Genomic DNA, 16,931 nt, shown 5'->3' on the forward strand with positions numbered 1-16,931 from the left:
AAGACTAAGAAGGCTATTTATCTTCTCTAAAATTATGAAATACTTTCGTACCTATTTTATACTTCATTTAGAAATGGCCACAGTCATGTATGTCATATTGACATGGCGTTCCCCTGTAGTGATATTTCACGCGCATTAAGGTCTTCTCTGTCGATGCCCACTGGCTTCACGTTCAACCCAAGTATATTTTATTTATATCATTAATGGAGTAGGAACCTAACCTCAGTCGATAATAGTATTTAAAATCACAGATGATGTTATATGTATGCTCTTAGCACATTCTTAGCACTAGAAAGAACTTAGAAGTTTATTTCTGGCAACTTCTTTTTCCAGAACTGAGATTAAGTTTCTTACCTACGAACCAACACAATACTGCAAATATACTTCTATAAGCAATTAAACTGTACTCCAATATCTCAGAATTACCTATCAGTCAGTGTGTAATCAGACTGGGGCGGTAAAAACTGTCATCATTGATAATGGAAAACTACATTGAATACCCAATACACTATTTTCAATGTTAATGTAGCATTTCATTCACACATTTTACTGCTTCCCAAATCGTACGTACCTTCTCACCATATTGACCACCGGTAACTGGAAGCTACATGCGAGAATTTCTATAAAGAAAGAAATGCTTGTAATCAGTATATTCAAACCTCGTAAGGATACAAATTTTAGGATGAAACAAAACTTCAACACATCAATATAACTGTACAAATACTGATAACATGCACAATCTTTCGATCATTCAGGGAAGAATTTCCAAATGATTACGACAGACTTCGGCAGATATTGTCCTATATTCTTCCTGCAAAATGACAATGATTTTGAGGCGTTGGGGTCAGGTACACAACCGGTGCTTGAATTAGTACAAAAGGTGTTAAATAAAGTTGAAGTCTAGGCTTTAGGCCGGACTGTCAAACACTTGCACCTCCATCTAAAATCGCTGTGCGCATTATGGAATCTTTTACTAGAATGTTGAAGCACAGACTGCCTACTACCAAACAGTTGCCGAAAGATAGGTAACAGAATTGTTACGAATCAGCAAAGCAAAGAGCTGCTTGCATGACGTTCTTATCACCATACATGACGTATTATGCTGTCTGAATGAGTCTACTTAACTTTCGGGCGCTATCCGGGCCTGGCCATGTAGCATATACTGAAGTCAATTATGTTCCACGCATGTGAGATTTTATGAGTTTACTACTTACCATACCTACCTACCACTATAGCCCATTTGTTTTTATTTTATTATATTGGCTAGTTTGTTAATATTTTTCTTTCTTGTAGAGAAATGTATTTATGAATTGCTTTAAGGGTCTTACGCCCAATTTGATAAATATGTTTATTTTGAAAGCTACGTATTTACAAAGAAGATCAACGCCATTCATTTTTCAAAAGTAATACACGAATAGGACTGTACGAGTTATTTGTATTTAGCAATAAATGCATCAATCTGGCACATTTCGAACTTTTCTTCATCGTTAACATGTGTCTGAATTCTTAAAAACGCATTATTTTACAAAATTTTACAACAAAGCTTACAGATAAACGTATTATCGACAAAACATACAAAACATACCATTTCAGCGAAATATATATATATTTTTATGGTTTCTTGCTATCAAAAGTGATTACGATCTTGCATAATTGTACATATGCTATTTACTCATATATTTTTCTTTTTCTGTTTTCCTATTCAAGTTCCTCGAAGCATGTTCTGCACACATGTGATTGAGTGGTCAATGCACAATTTCCTTCAAGCACTGACCACTCATCAAAAGCAACAAAATGACAAGAAAGAGACGTATTTCAGTCTCGTCTGTAAGTTTTGCATCACGGTCACGTACAAATCTTTCTAAAACTGTCAATGTAAATAATGCTACAATCAACTTTAAGTCTGAAAATGTTTGCATCTAAAATCAATTCAAGACATTCAAGTTAGGACAACGCAGACCTGGCCTCACCTTTAGCTCCAGAAAAACTAAGCAAAATAATATGAACACGAGTACAAATATTACAAGTAGGAGCTTTTTCATCTGAAATTGTCTTTTGCTACATAATTTACCTTACAACTGTCTTTACTATCACTATCATCAACAGGTATCAGTGATTCCTGCCACCCGTAATTCTCAGTAACATCTGAATTTTCGCTATTTCTGTGTCCGAAAAATAGTTTTTCTGTCTCAATATATTCTTTACATCACTATCGCAATCTAGAAATCATTCCTCATCAGAACTGGCATTTTGCAAACTCATTGACCATCGGATCAACACTCAAACTATGATGAAAAAAGAACTTTCGACATTTTGGAACACTTATGACAGCAATAGTCGCGCGGGCTACAGATGTAGCCCAACAAACTTTCAAGCAGAATAACAATGAGCTCGTTTCGATTTCACGTTCGACCACACATTAAACACGCAGAATGGTAGTTGATAGAAAGGTACACAGACACCCTTTGTGTTAGCATCTTAAATTAACGGAAAAGTTTAAACTTATTCTCTTTTACCACTGTACAAAAAAAATATTCAATTTTCTTACGAAAAACAGCCGTAAACCCTGTTATCTCAGCTTAGATTAAACGTCACCACTTATAGAAGTATGACAGGGATAACAATCATCACAGACAACAGGCTAAGTAAATTCGCATAACACTTAATTTTAAAACTTATAATATCGAAGTGGATTGATATGTGCAAAACTTACATAGGACTTCTTCAAATTCAGGAACAACGCATGGAAAAGTTCATAATTCTGCGTTACATTCTAAAATCTGAAAGTAAAGAATAAAGGGAACAATATAATACTTAAAACTTAGGTTTCCCAGAGCAATACGTATTTATAATAATTTGAAGTCAAATGAAACAATACATAAGATGTATCCTGTTACTAAATGAATACTAACGATATCTATATATGCAGAGAGAACCTATTAAAATTTAATATCGCTGCCTATAAGTACATAATGCATAAGCAAGTACCTCAACAATACTTGCATTGTTATAGCAACAATTTACAGCAGGACATTACAAAATTTGTCAACCTGCTGGTATTGCGTCTTAGAACTACTTTTTGTGTTAGTGTTAAATCATTTCATGTAACAACTTATTACCACAAAATGGGTGAACACGTTCGTACAGAAGCTGAAGTCTTTTTTTTTTTTTTTTTTTTTTTTTAATTTCTTAACGAAGTACAAAGTAAGGCTAATTAAATACAATATACGCTTACTTTATTACTATAAATACTTATTATGAGTCAAACTTCTGTATTTGGAATACGGCAGAACACTAGTACCGAACAATTATACACTAACGATATTTAACATGCTGAAGAACTCGCACATGAACAACATATCTCGGGTGTTTGTGCAGAGGGTGTTAAGTCACAAAATTCCATTTTTGAGTTTTTACTATCACTGGAAAGAGATTTTTTTTTTCTCTACACATGTGTATAAGAGGCTAAGTCAAATTCGAATATGTACCGAAGTTACTAACTTGTGTTTTATGAGGTAGTTCAATAAATTTCGAATACGGTTGTGCAAAGAGTTGTAAGTCAAGTTTGAACTGACTTAGCACTCTTTACCCTCACAGTTTGTCCCAAATGTGTGTGTGCAAAGTGGGCTAAGTCACATGTAAATTGACTTAACCCCCTTTTCCCTAAACAGAATCCATTCTTGTGTGCGGAATTGGGTAAGTCACACGGGCGTAAACCTTATGCCTTTTTAATAGTGACGCTGCTGCTGACCAACAGATGGTACTACCTATACCATACCTTATGACCAGTCTACATAATTATTATTATTATTATTATTTTTGGAACTGAAGCACTAGTCTGATCTTCAGAATTAATTAGTTAAAAACTTGAAAATGAATATTGCTTACATTTGAATAGTATCCAATGAATGAAATTATAGAATAAAAGTTATACTAAAGTTTGTGTAAATTGTTATTAGATTTAACTGTTTACAAATGCACGAGTATTCACTAATGCGTTTTCTACTGAAAGCACGTAGTCTTAGGTGTGAGTAATTTGCGCGCTCGAAGGAAAATACTGGCCTTAGTGCGTATGCAAGAGCAACCTGCTTATCAACAACAAGATCCAGATGAAAATGACGATAGAGGTAAGCACACAGACCTAACCTTTTTGCATCATATTCAGTATTTTTAACATTTTTCTCCGTTTTAGTTGATTTTTTTAGTTAGTTGGTCGTGACCGAAGCCAATGCGTTTGCTTAAAAACAATAAAGCCACCAGCTTGTTGTATTAACCAAGAATAATGGATGTATGCAATAAATGTAGTGTAAAAAACAAATTTGATGTTTATAGCGTAATTATAGTAACACAGAATTTTTAATTATGAATATAAATTAGATTAATGAATGTCATACGATGATAGTATGTTGCACTACTATAGCCTATGTTGTGCACTGAAAGTATTCAATGGTAACTTTAGGGGCACACGATATTTTATATAAAAGTGTACAATGGTAGTGAAAAGTAACTCCCTTCTTCTGAAGAATCAATGCTAGTGATTCTGAGAGTAAGTCAAACAGAGCATTTTCACGCCTCGTTTGATATATGAGGGATAATTGAATCAGCTAATCCTACTGACTTAATCAAATCTTGCCTAACTTAACCTAATCTAACCTCTTGGTTGTCAACCTCCTTGTTCTTCGATAATGTCCAAAAGATTAAAAAGTCATACAATGCATTTGAACTATTTGATTTCAAAATTTTGAAAATAAAGATTTCCCTCGAGGGCAAGAAAAGTGGTTTTTGACCGCCAATACTCATTTCATATTTTCCTTTTCAGAATGTCCCTTTGTACATCTAAAAAAAAAAAAAAAAAAAAAAAAAAAAAAAATCGGTACCGGTGTTTGTTTTTATCAATGTTGCCATTCTGTTTTCATATCTCAAATCGTAGTAAACAAAACAGAAAAATATTGTTTTACCTGGTATAGTTTTATGGCCAAGAGAAGGAAAAGGAAGACGACAGGTGAAACTTATCAATCAACAAAGAGATCTATAGAGTCAAGATTAAATTATTTAAAGTAAGAAGGAGTAAGCAAAGGGTTTCCTTTTGGACATTATCGAAAACCCAAGATTAGGTTAAGTTAGGCAAAATTTGATTAAGTCAGTAGGATTAGCTGATTCAATTATTTGCCCCCGTACATTGTCGAAGAACGAACAAATCAACAACTAAAATATCAAAGTAGGTTAGGTTGGTTAAGTTGATGGTTGAAATCATTTATCCTGCACACTGTCGAAAAGGAATGGTATGGAAAACCAAGAGGTTGAAGTGGGTTAACTTAGGGAAGGTTGAGTTAATTAAATGAACATTACTGCGTAGAAACTGATTTTACATCTCAACTATTTCCATTATATGGTGTCGACATATCGTTTCTCATTCTTCTTGTTTACGGCATACTATTTATAACTACCAGGTTAAAAAATGTTGTTGGGCCGACAAGAATCCATCAACAGTGTGTGTGTTTTGACACATTTAACAGAATATGTTGCTGGTCCAGCATAAGATCCAGGCAAACATGAAATTTTGCACGAGGAAGTTTCTAGTGACAAATTATGCGTTTGACAATTTCCAGAATCTATACAGAGTTGCTTGAAATGAATGATTGCTACTTTGCTGGCCCAGCACATTTTTCAACCTGAGATTATATTGTCTAGTCATTCTACTATTCGAAATTAGCTAAAATTAATAAATTTACTATTCATTCTTTTCAGATCTCTGTGATGATCCTGCAATACCTGCGGAATGGAAAACCGTGTTTGATTCGGATGATTCAACGAAGGATCCAAATTATTGTACCAACAGTTCTGCGTCCAATTCTTCTGTTGAGTGTACTCCTCTGACGACAAGGAAGCAGTTTTCGAAGCAAGTGATCTCTAAAGGGCCATGTGATGATATACAAGCTGAAACTGAAAATGCAGGTCATGTGAAGGAAGTTATGTGTGAAGGAACTAACGACAAAGATCCTCAAGATACGCAAGTCCCATCGACTTCAAATCAGAGCAGTGGAAGTGGATGTGAAGGTGGAATAGAAAAAAAATCTGGGAGATCACGGGCGACCAGAGGCAAGCGAAAAGTAGTAGGAATGAAAGGTGATACCAGGAAACTGCGGGAAGAGAAAAATTGGTAGGAACACAGGGAAGAAATACATTTCATTAACAGGCAAGCTGATTGCAGCTCGAAAATGTGAGCCATTGGGCGTTTGTAGAAAAAACTGTCGTTCCTTTTGTTCTCCTGAATTCTGCAAAGTATTGTTTGAAAACTACTGGAATATTGGAAATTTTAATAGAAGAGTTGCTTATCTAGTTAGTTTAATGGACATTGGAGATAAGAAAACAACAAGGATTAGACAGTTGGATGCGGAGAAGCAACATTTCCGTCAAATTACAGTTTCATATCATGTCGATGTAAATGGAGAAAGAAAAGAGGTTTGGCGAAACAAAGAAGTTTATTGAAACCGTAATTCAAAAGAAACGATCCAGTATTTCGGGCATAGTTGCTCCGGATGCAAGGGGTGTCCACAAGCCTGCTAATGCAAAATCTGAAGAGGAAGTGGAGGAAGTTCGAAAACATCTACAAGCTGTTCCTAAATATGAGAGCCATTACTCACGGAAAGATTCGGACAGAAGATACTTGCCATCATATCTCACCATTTCGGAGCTTTATGACGAGTACAAAAGAACCTGCAAGGGATCTCCTGTGAGTCGGACCCTTTATGAAGAGTTTCGCAAAATGAATTTAAAAATCAAGAAACCACATGTGGATACATGTCAATTGTGCGACAGGTTGTCATTGCAGATAAAAGCAACCGGTGATAAAGATTCAAAAACACAACTAAATGAACATCATAGGCAAGCTGAGCTGGCCTACCAGGCTAAAGCTAGAGACAAGGAACTATCCAAACACGATCCAGGAAAGAAAACTGTAACTTTTGACATGCAGCAATGCCTACCGACACCTTTGGTTAAAAATTCAATAGCGTTCTATAAGAGGCAACTATGGACTTTTAACCTAACAGTGCACGATTGTGATGATGGCCAAGGCTACTGTTTCATATGGCATGAAGGTTTAGCTGGTAGGGGGGCAAATGATGTCCTGCTTGTATCAATTTCTTCTTCATTACTTGAACCCGGATGTCAGACATGTCACAATGTATTCCGACACCTGCAGTGGACAAAACAGGAACAGCCATGTAGCAGTAATGTGCATGACTGCTTTGCAAAATTCTCCCCATTTAGAAGTTATCGACCATAAGTTTCTCCTACCAGGACATACTCATATGGAGAGCGACATGGATCACAGCTTAATAGAAAAGAAAAAGAAAAAATTCAACGGTAGTATTGACCACCCTCACGATTGGGCGCAACTTATCAGACAGGCTGGAAAGAGTAAGCAGTTTGTTGTGAAAGAAATGTCCCGCGAAGAATTTTTGAACTTCTCTTCTTAAGGGCTCCCTCCAACTCCGTACAGTTGATGAAAGTGGTTGCAAGATAACGTGGCGGGATATGAAGTGGCTTCATTATGAAAAGAAGAATTTGGGAATAATGTATTATAAAACTACCTTAAATGAAGACTTCAAGCAAGAAGAGGAAGGAGCTCTACTCTGACTCCAACTTTTACATATGATGGGCCAGTACCCATAACCACCATCTTCTTGATCTGCCATTTGTGTCAAATGTATTTCACGATTTTTACAAATCTCTGACAACAGCGAAAACTGCACGTAATGTCTTGCCGGACACAATGGGGAACGTTTCAGAGCCTGAAGAACTGTAACTTCAAATATTTTTTTAGTTTGATACAAAAATGTATGTGTGTAAGGCAGATAGAAAGTGCGTGTCTGTATAATATAGTGTAGGGGTAAGTCTGATTTTCAAAAATGCAAAACGGGATAAGTAAGAATTTTTCAAATGGTACATTTTTGTTCTCTTAAGCATAAAACGTATTACATGACATTAGCGATATAATACACACTGTTTGTACACATACGTCTCTTCATAAATCTTATATTAAAGTAGTGTTTACTCGTCATCCCGATTTAGCACGGTTTTTTAAACTTTCAAATCAATTTTCCCAAAAAGTGTATTTTTTGACTTAACACCCTCTGCACAAACACCCGAGATATAATTTGCCCGATTACTTTATTCACAACCAACGAACTTAGAACCATTTTCTTCTGTAGCTCTACTAAAAATAAATGTGTTTGTTGTTCCTTAAAAGCTTAAGTACCTTTCGATGCTCCTTAAGCTTATTTGTGGCGATTTTTTTTTTTTTTTTTAAAAAAAGCCATTTTCTTATTTTGAATTTCCCTTAATTCCTTGAGGTGTTTGTCTGTGGGCAACTAATATTTGTAAACGTCACTTAATACTGGAACTTTGGGAATACTGTCGTGTAATCTGTACTTTCAACTGTCCTCTGACCAACTAAATTATATAGTTCTGTCAAGAAGTTCCTTCTTTCCTCCCCCCCCCCCCTAAAACTAAAACCTAACTCAATTGCACAGCATTTCCATGTGCTACACTTCTGAAATAAGTATTTCCTAGCATTATAACACAAGAATAAAAATAGTTATTATTAAAAATGGATGTTTTGAAGTTCAGTTCTAAAATTCTATTACGCAACCTGCAGTACAATACTCAATATTAGTTATGGAGACAGATTATTGCAAAAACAAATGGAATCAAGTTGAGAACGCTCGAAGAGAACTGCCAGAACGAACTTAAAAAGAATTAGTTTTTTCGAAATTTGTATGAAGAGAATTCTCGCATTTATTGAGTCGATAATGACGAAATTACTGAAACTAATGATGCAATAATTACTGAGTCAATAACTGGTATTGGTATTGATCAACACCAATGTAATCTCTCTATGACTTACAGTTCCTGAAACATGGTCCTTAAAACTCCCGAAACCGGAACTTTCTGGCCAATCTCAGGAACGTTAAGAGTAACGCGAAAAATTCCATCGCTTCTTTCAGATAGTTTTTGATGCTCCACCGAATAGAGGGCTTGAAAAATTCGCAAATGACACACACAGACGGAGAATTCTGTAACGAACATTTTAAGTTTGTTGAAAATATCCTGACTTTTCAGGTCAGTACAAACCATGTAAATGTATGTTGGAAACATTGTGAAAGCACTGGAGTAAAATACACTAAACACGGTTTGATCTAGTGATCGAACTAACCAGATTGGGGAAGTTCCGAATGTGAAATGACAATTATAATCGCTAAACATAAACATGTAATACCTACTAAAGCAAAGAGAACGGTACGAAACCAGTGACTCGACAAGTTTTGTGATTGTTCCCTCCCCTCTTAACCGTTGTTGGACCTCATTCATTCGCGCAAACGAGACGTTTCACGGTTAGGGAAGCACACAAGATAAAGGCTCTCACCAAGTCAAATCCATATTACACGACACGATAGATCCCAGAAACTGAATATCATTTATTCAAATGTTCACGACCACAAGGCTCCATGACCGGGCTATCAGTAGTTAATTTGAAGACAAGTATAATGCTTATTAAAAGTGAAGAAAACTATCACTTCTGAAATAATTAGGAGTGAACAAATTTTAAACTAATTCTCTTTCTCAAATCAAAGAAAGAAGAAAAAAAAATGGAACGAGAAGTGGTTTACAACTTTGTGGGCAGACTTTATCCATAATGCATTCAAATTGCATCGAAATCAAACATTTAAGAAGCAAGTTACGCCCTCAATGTGGTAGTGTGCTTTTTGAACTCCTACCACGAATCCAATCCAATCAATCTATTGGAATGTGTAATGTAAGGTGATTTTACAACTCGATAGAATCTATGATCGGAAAACATCCCGAGGTTTTTCAGAGATGAGTTTTCCACCATGACCACGCAAAACTACATCCAAATTTGATCATTCGCTAAAAATATTTGACCTTGGGGAAAATGTGTTTCCATACTGGCCATATTCACCTGACTTGTGCTGCATATTCAATTTACGAAGTTGAACATCAGCATCCTGTTTAGTTTATGGCTGATAAAGAGAGGTTGTATAAACCAAGAATAAGAAGGTCACTGAAAAACAGGAAATAATGATCGAACAATGGGTAAGTAATTTTTGTTCTTTATATGAATATGGCCTTTGTAAAGAAAAGAAAAAAAAAAAAAAATAAAATAATAATCGTTGCTTCACCGACAACCCAATTATCATTAGAAGAACTTCGTCTAAACCTTGAATGTTAAGATTTTTAGTTTTCCTATGCAACATTTACTTCTTATATCTAGACAGTCTTCCAAAACAAAATTTCAGGAATGCCTGTAAATCTTACATGTTAAAAGACTTAGTCTTTTTCCTAGACATTTAAACTATTAATGGAATTCGAAAATTTTAAGAAGAAACTTTCTGCGTACTTACTTCCCTTTACTACTGTAAAAGAAAATAGTAACCCATTTCCTTCTAAGAAAAGCAACAGTATACCCTGTTATCTCAGCTTAGATTAAACGTCACCACTTATAGAAGTATGACAGGGATAATCATCATAGACAACAGGCACTGAGTAAATTTACAAAGTACTTCATTTAAGTTTTATCGTATCGAAGTGGATTGGGATATGGTATACGACAGTGCTCATCATTTACCGAGGACTCACGAAGTGCAGTCTTTTACGGATTATTCATTGAGGATCTCGGAACTTGAAAATGGGGTAACAAAGCGAGTGTAATTTACTTTGCTAGTGATACGAATATAAAAAAGAACATACCTGTAAGCACCATTCGATCCCTGTAGTTGAGGTTGCTCTTCCAAAATGCGGTACGTATAAATTTCGGGAATCTTCTTGCGGGCCCTATAACGTCCTGCACTTCTAGCCAGAGGTTCCGCCTACGTGCAGGTGCCATTCCTACTGATGGTTCTGCGTACATTGACGTAGCTTGTGCTTTGTGTTCTCCAGGTAGGTGGCAACACACTGCAGTACTATCAGGAAGAAATAGAGAAGACGAAAATGGCAGGTGCTATAATTAAGCATATGCTACCTTGCGGTGGCTGCACCTTATCTGAGTACAAAATTGTTGAAATGAAAGTGAAGGAAAGAAGCTGACGCCATGAGTGTTGCAGGAACGTGGATTAATCCCAATTGGTAAGTTGTGTTCTGGATGTGGTGGGGATAAGGCTTTTTGTAGGGAAAGGAACGTGTTTCGCTGTCAGAAAACAAGTTTTATTTGAAATTCGGAGGAAGACGAGGTGCCATTTCTGCTCCTCGATTTTCAAAGGAACGTTTTTTCTAGGGCTAAGCTCGATTTTTTAACGGTGATGCGCCTTATGGGTTACTGGTGTTTGAATAGTAGTCCGAACATCAGTAATGCTCTTACGAATCGGAATATTTGCAGAAAAACATGTGTCGATTGGTTCAGCTTCTGCCGTGAGGTTTGTGTTTGCTGGGCCATGGATTCCTCTACTAAACTTGGGGGTCCAGGGATAAAAGTTCAGATAGATGAATCCAAGTTCGGGAGACGGAAAAACCACTGCGGTCGTGTGATCGATGGCACGTGGGTTTTTGGAGGTTATGAGGTTGGTTCGGGCAATGTATTCATGTCTATCGTGAAGAACAGAAGTGCTGAAGAGCTGTTGGCCGTTATTCAGCAGTGGGTGAAAACTGGTACAACCATTCACAGCGACTGCTGGAAGTCATATGATAGGTTGGCTGAGGTGGGATTTCAGCTCTTCACCGTGAATCATAGCCTGAATTTCGTAGATCCTGAAACTGGCGTTCATACGCAAAATATCGAGCGGTTGTGGCGAGACGCGAGGGACAGCATTCCGAGATATGGGAACAAAAGACACCATTTCGTCGGACATTTGGCCTCCTTTCTTTTCAAGAAAAAGTTTCCCGTAGAAACCCGGTTTCAGAACTTTTTTGGAAATAGCTCGAATTTATCCGCCCACACTTTGATGGTAAGTTGAGATGAATGCTTTCCGGTCATACTTGTTTTTTTCACTTTCAACCATCAAATTTTCCCTTGCACTTTATGTGCGCCTCTGTAGTGCCCTTGTACTTTGTTTCACTATGTGTGTGTGTGGGGAAGGGGAGGACTTGAACGCATGTTGCATGTCTCGTGCTCGTGGACAGTTCTTACTGTTGCATTACGTACAAACGTGATGGTATTTCATGTAGAAGTTGTAATAGCACACATAAGAAACTCAGATCACGGTGTACTCATACTGCATATTCCAGTGTGAGTACAACATGATCTGGTTTCTTATGTGTTCTATTACCACTTGTACATGACATACCACCATTTCTGTACGTGGTGCAAGAGTAAGAACTATCCTTGAGTACGGAACACGACGAGGTACTGTTGTATGCTATTACTGTGGATTGATACGTGCAAAACTTACATAGCACTTCTTCAAATCCAGGAACAACGCATGGAAAGGTTCATAATTCTACGTTACATTCAAAATCTGAAAGTAAAGCATAAACGGAACAATATATTACTTAAAACTTAGGTTTCTCAGAGCAATATGTATTTATAATAATTTTAAATATATATATCACACACACACAAATTATATATATCTGTTACTCCGAAGGAGGATCAGAAACTAAGATTATAAGGTTGATATTTCTGGCGTTTCGTCTGTTATAGAGGAATGAGAAGTGGTAAGTTTTGATTTCTGTAGACGCAACACAACCGCGGCTGAAATTCACCGGCAGGTGGTAGAGGTTTACGGAAATACGTCTCATTAGTATGTCGCAGAATGGTGTCGAAAGTTTGCAGCTGATAAAGAAAACTTCACCGACGAGGAAAGGGCGATCCAGCATGGAATCAACAGATTTGAACACAGCTGGAATATCAACGACCCTCCCTATAGCCCGGACCTCGCTTCAAGCGATTTTCATTTGTTCCCGCAATTGAAGAAGCACTTAGGAGACCGTCGCTTCACTTCAGACGAGGTGGTGAAATACTTCGTGACAATGTGGCTAAGCAGCCCGGTATGGAGACTGTCAAAAAATAACCTAATGTATGTACTATCTGTTAGCTGTTTTCGTAACGTTACTTTCTGATCAGTCCTCATAATATTAACGGTATTAACAGTTAAGTCTCCCTCGCCTTCACATACACAGCAAATTATTCCAAGCCAGCAGTAAATATATTCTGAAAGATGTACCATTCACTATTCTCCCTTGGGAGGGACACTACACTTAGTTTTGGAAGATTACTTGCAACTGCAGAACTGAAATTATGTTGAAGTACATAATGAATACGCAAAGTACTTCGACAATACTTACATTTTTATAGTAAGAATTTAAGGAAGAACATAAAATCTGTCAGCCTGCTGGTATTACTTGCCTGCTAGAACGTTTATTTCATGTAATGAAAAACGTTACTTCAAAATGGATGAACACGTTCGCACGTGCAGAAGCTGGAGTGAACAACTATATTTCTTACCAAAGTCCTAAGTAAGTTCAATTAAAATGAGCTCGGGACCATGCAAAAAATTATACAAATAAAGTATTACCCATTTTAAGCTTATATGTAATTGAAGAAGATAGATTATGTATTGTTTGGGGTCAAAGTTACTAAACTAACCATTAGAGGTACAATTGGTGCCATATCTATGCAATTTCACCTAGTAGCGTGATGCCAATTTAAGTCATTGGTTTTCCATTTGTATGGCAAAAAGCAGACACCTTTGATCTTGTTTCAATGTATAAGTGATGTTATAAAGTCCACATCTAAACAGGCTTTCTGACAACTAAAAACATCAATCATTTAAAAACAATATTACAAATGATTAAAGGAGTATCATGCAGTACTTTCATTGCTTTTATAAAAAACACTAGGGCAGTTATCTGAATAACAAAAACTATGCACATAAGGAGTACAAATGATATAAAGACATTAAATATTTTCACGGAGCTGTACCCGTACACCTCATACAATACACGAGTAACCAGAATATATATATATATATATATATATATATATATATATATATATATATACAAGCTATTCAGAATTAATTTCAGTTTCATGGTTAACCCTGAAAACTAAAAATTCATTTATTTGTGTCTCAGCGAAGTATGTTAAATAAAATACGTTATTTCTACTTTAAAAAAAGAAAATATCAATTAACATGTTAACTGTCACGCATATTCTAAGCTTAATGTGTAAATTATGAGGGGTACACCAGTGAAAATTCTGGTAAAATATATACAGGAGAATGACAATGAAGGATGTAATGGGTACTTACTCATCAAAAACTGAGTGATAAATCAAGATAAAGCACCTATGGGTTGCGAAATTTTTCAAGGTAAAGCACATCGTACATAAGATTGACACTTCCCTTGGCCCTCTTTTGTCACCTCTATGAGTGTTGCAAAAATTCGCGTGGTTAACTGGTGTTTGTTCTCCCAATATAGCCAAACACGAGGGTCACTACGAAAGTTTTGAGATGTGAAACAACTTACATAGTTAAAATCAATTTAACACTTACTGGAAGCAGTGCCGCCAGTCTTTTCCTTCAAGTGTTGAAAGTTCATTCTCGTAAGTCACTACAGCTTCTTCAGGGTTGCAAAATCTCTTCCCACGCATGCGATCTTTGATCCTGGGGAACAAAAAAATCACATGGGGCCAGGTCAGGGCTATACGGCGGATGAGTCATAAATTTGACCCCCGTAGATTCTAAAAACTGAATTGTGACGTTGGCCGTGTGTGCGCGGACGCGTTGTCATGATGAAGCAGGATCCCACACAATCCAGTTCTTGGACGCCATTTCCGAAACTTCTGGAACACTTTTGTTAGGCAAACAGTGGTGTACCACTGAGCAGTAACAGTCATTTGTTCTTCAAGTGGAACAGTTGCAACATGGCCAGATTTGAAGAAGAAAGTTGCGACCATCTTCTTCCCCCCACTTCGCGGTCGCTTCACTTTCTTGGGTAGATTTTCGTCTGGAAAGATCCAAACTGTAGACTGCCGTTTACGAGGCGTGCGTACAGACTGTGTACTATAAACTATTTGTTTTGTTTGGAAGTACAATGCATTGATATTGAAAAAATAAATAAAATAAAGTACTCATGTTGGAAAATTTTTCTGTACAGCAGACTAAAAATACATTTTATTGATTGCAATTTTGCTTTCTTGGTAGTTGCGTCACTGACAATTACCACGAACTTCTCACTTGTAACCAGTAAAGTGACGCTCTAGTTATAACAATTCTATTTCACTGCTAACTAAGAATGGTGTAAAGAAACCTTACAACTGCATTAAATTTATGCAAACGAAGGATGGCGGAGATAACAGTTAATCGAACCAAATATATATAACCAAACAGTTAAAAGAACAAAATATATGTAATATTTGTGCAATTTGCAATGCTGGCCAAGTTCTAAGAACATATTATAGCTAAACTAACATACACGTGCCTGCAAGTCTACAGTCTTCTGTAACAGAATTTGCATCTTTACCTTCAAGTATAGAATCAGATCCCTCGCCCATCCGCTTATCCGAAATACAAACTCTTTGGCAGCAAATACCCTGAAAAGACAAGTTTAAAACGAACATATAATATTTCACAAAATATGTATAATATAGCTATAAATGTATCATACTATAATTTCAGTTCCTCAAATATCAGCATACTTTTCAGACATATGCTTGTCATTAAATCATCATTAACAAAAGATATTATATATATCTTTTATATATAAGCACAAATACTTTACGAACCACTCTCTTGGGCACCATTTTCACTTCTAGATTTACATTGTATTTTTTGTTACGTCGCAGCCGCACTTATAATTTTGTCAAGATATTCAAACTTTCGCATCTATGTTGGTTTATTGCTTAAATTATAATAGTGTCAATCCATGCAAAGTGATAGAGAAAAAAAAAATTTCCGCTCGACCTTAAAAATCATGAATGTTTAACATATATCAGGGTACTTAAAACCCAATTAATTATTTTTTTTACAACATCGCATGGCGACGCAGCGGCTGCCGCCATTTTGTTCTTTTTCGATTTTGGGCGTTTACGATGTTTTGAATATATAAGCATGTATTTGTCCTACCAAATTGAAAATTGCTGGACGTCTCCAACTCGTGCAGAGTTAAAACAACATTTTTGGACATTGAAACATGTTTGGGAAGAGGAAATAACTGATGTAGAGGTCTGAATTTGTGTGTGCATGTAGTCCGGGGTCATATTTATACTCAAAAATTTAGAGACAGTCAGTGTTCACAGCGAGTAAGTGTTCACTGACTTCGAAATGTGGATCAAACGAAAGGACGACTGTCTCCTGCATGAGTTGACAGCTAAAACAAGAATAAACATGACTATCACTGATATAGCAAACAGCAAGAGGAAGGAGTACTTACGGACTTTTTTTGTTAAGTATGCATTTTCACATTCCTAGCCTTCTGTTGATAGCGGCATTCTTCACCAGTGCTGCTGTGGGGTGTTCAGGCAGTGTTACAACTATAGGAAAGAAACGAGATTGAAAGCTTGACTGGACTAACCATTGATCCTACTTTATTATACTTCACAACAAATTTCCAGTTGAATTTATGAACAACACACCTCCTAGAGTATGACGGCATAATACTTCACTTTGACCCCCTTCTGCTCAAAAACACAAAACGTGCTTTGTTGTGTGTTATGGTATACTAAAGAACTAACTATTCCCAAAATTTCAGATGTTTTCATCCAGGCCCATTGGAGATATTGGACAGTGAAACATGCCAAATTGGCATAATTCCCCAACTTTACTTTACTTTTTTTTTTTTTTTTTTTCTTTTTAATTAGGCCCTTGGGAGTAGCTACAGGTCTGTAAATTTTTTTGTATTAACTTATGACCCCGGATTACATGCACACACAAATTCAGACCTCTACGTCAGTTGCTTCCTCTTCCCAAACATGT

General features: G+C 36.4%; 2 protein-coding genes, 1 long non-coding RNA gene and 1 other non-coding gene across 12 annotated transcripts in view; 2 read left to right on the forward strand and 2 right to left on the reverse strand.

The window, feature by feature from the left end:
• Nucleotides 1-16,931, forward strand: part of LOC145668544 (cathepsin L-like peptidase) — a 236,802-nt gene that overhangs the window by 35,634 nt on the left and 184,237 nt on the right. The gene's annotated exons all lie outside the window — the stretch shown is intronic.
• The window catches only part of LOC145668545 (uncharacterized), a 66,838-nt gene that overhangs the window by 21,331 nt on the left and 28,576 nt on the right, over nt 1-16,931 (reverse strand). For all 8 annotated transcript variants that reach the window (XR_014128044.1, XR_014128043.1, XR_014128042.1 and 5 more), the window contains 4 exons: nt 15,481-15,550; nt 10,774-10,985; nt 2,714-2,780; nt 572-620 (listed from right to left, as the gene is read on the reverse strand). This is a non-coding gene — a long non-coding RNA (uncharacterized LOC145668545). The remainder of the gene's footprint in view (nt 1-571; nt 621-2,713; nt 2,781-10,773; nt 10,986-15,480; nt 15,551-16,931) is intronic.
• LOC145669337 (small nucleolar RNA SNORD31) lies at nt 411-481 on the reverse strand. The gene has a single exon (XR_014128196.1). It is a non-coding gene; the product is annotated as a small nucleolar RNA SNORD31 (small nucleolar RNA).
• LOC145669071 (uncharacterized) lies at nt 11,322-11,972 on the forward strand. Its single transcript, XM_081737428.1, has one exon. It carries the CDS (start codon nt 11,322-11,324, stop codon nt 11,970-11,972), a length of 651 nt encoding a protein of 216 aa, XP_081593554.1.

Source organism: Thermobia domestica, chromosome 13 (genome assembly GCF_964235325.1).
Source record: "Thermobia domestica chromosome 13, izTheDome1.hap1.1, whole genome shotgun sequence".
Classification (NCBI taxonomy): domain Eukaryota; kingdom Metazoa; phylum Arthropoda; class Insecta; order Zygentoma; family Lepismatidae; genus Thermobia; species Thermobia domestica.

Excerpts from the sequence above, each read along its gene's own strand:
- LOC145669071 (XM_081737428.1), top strand. The coding sequence starts at position 11,322 with ATGCGCCTTATGGGTTACTGGTGTTTGAATAGTAGTCCGAACATCAGT.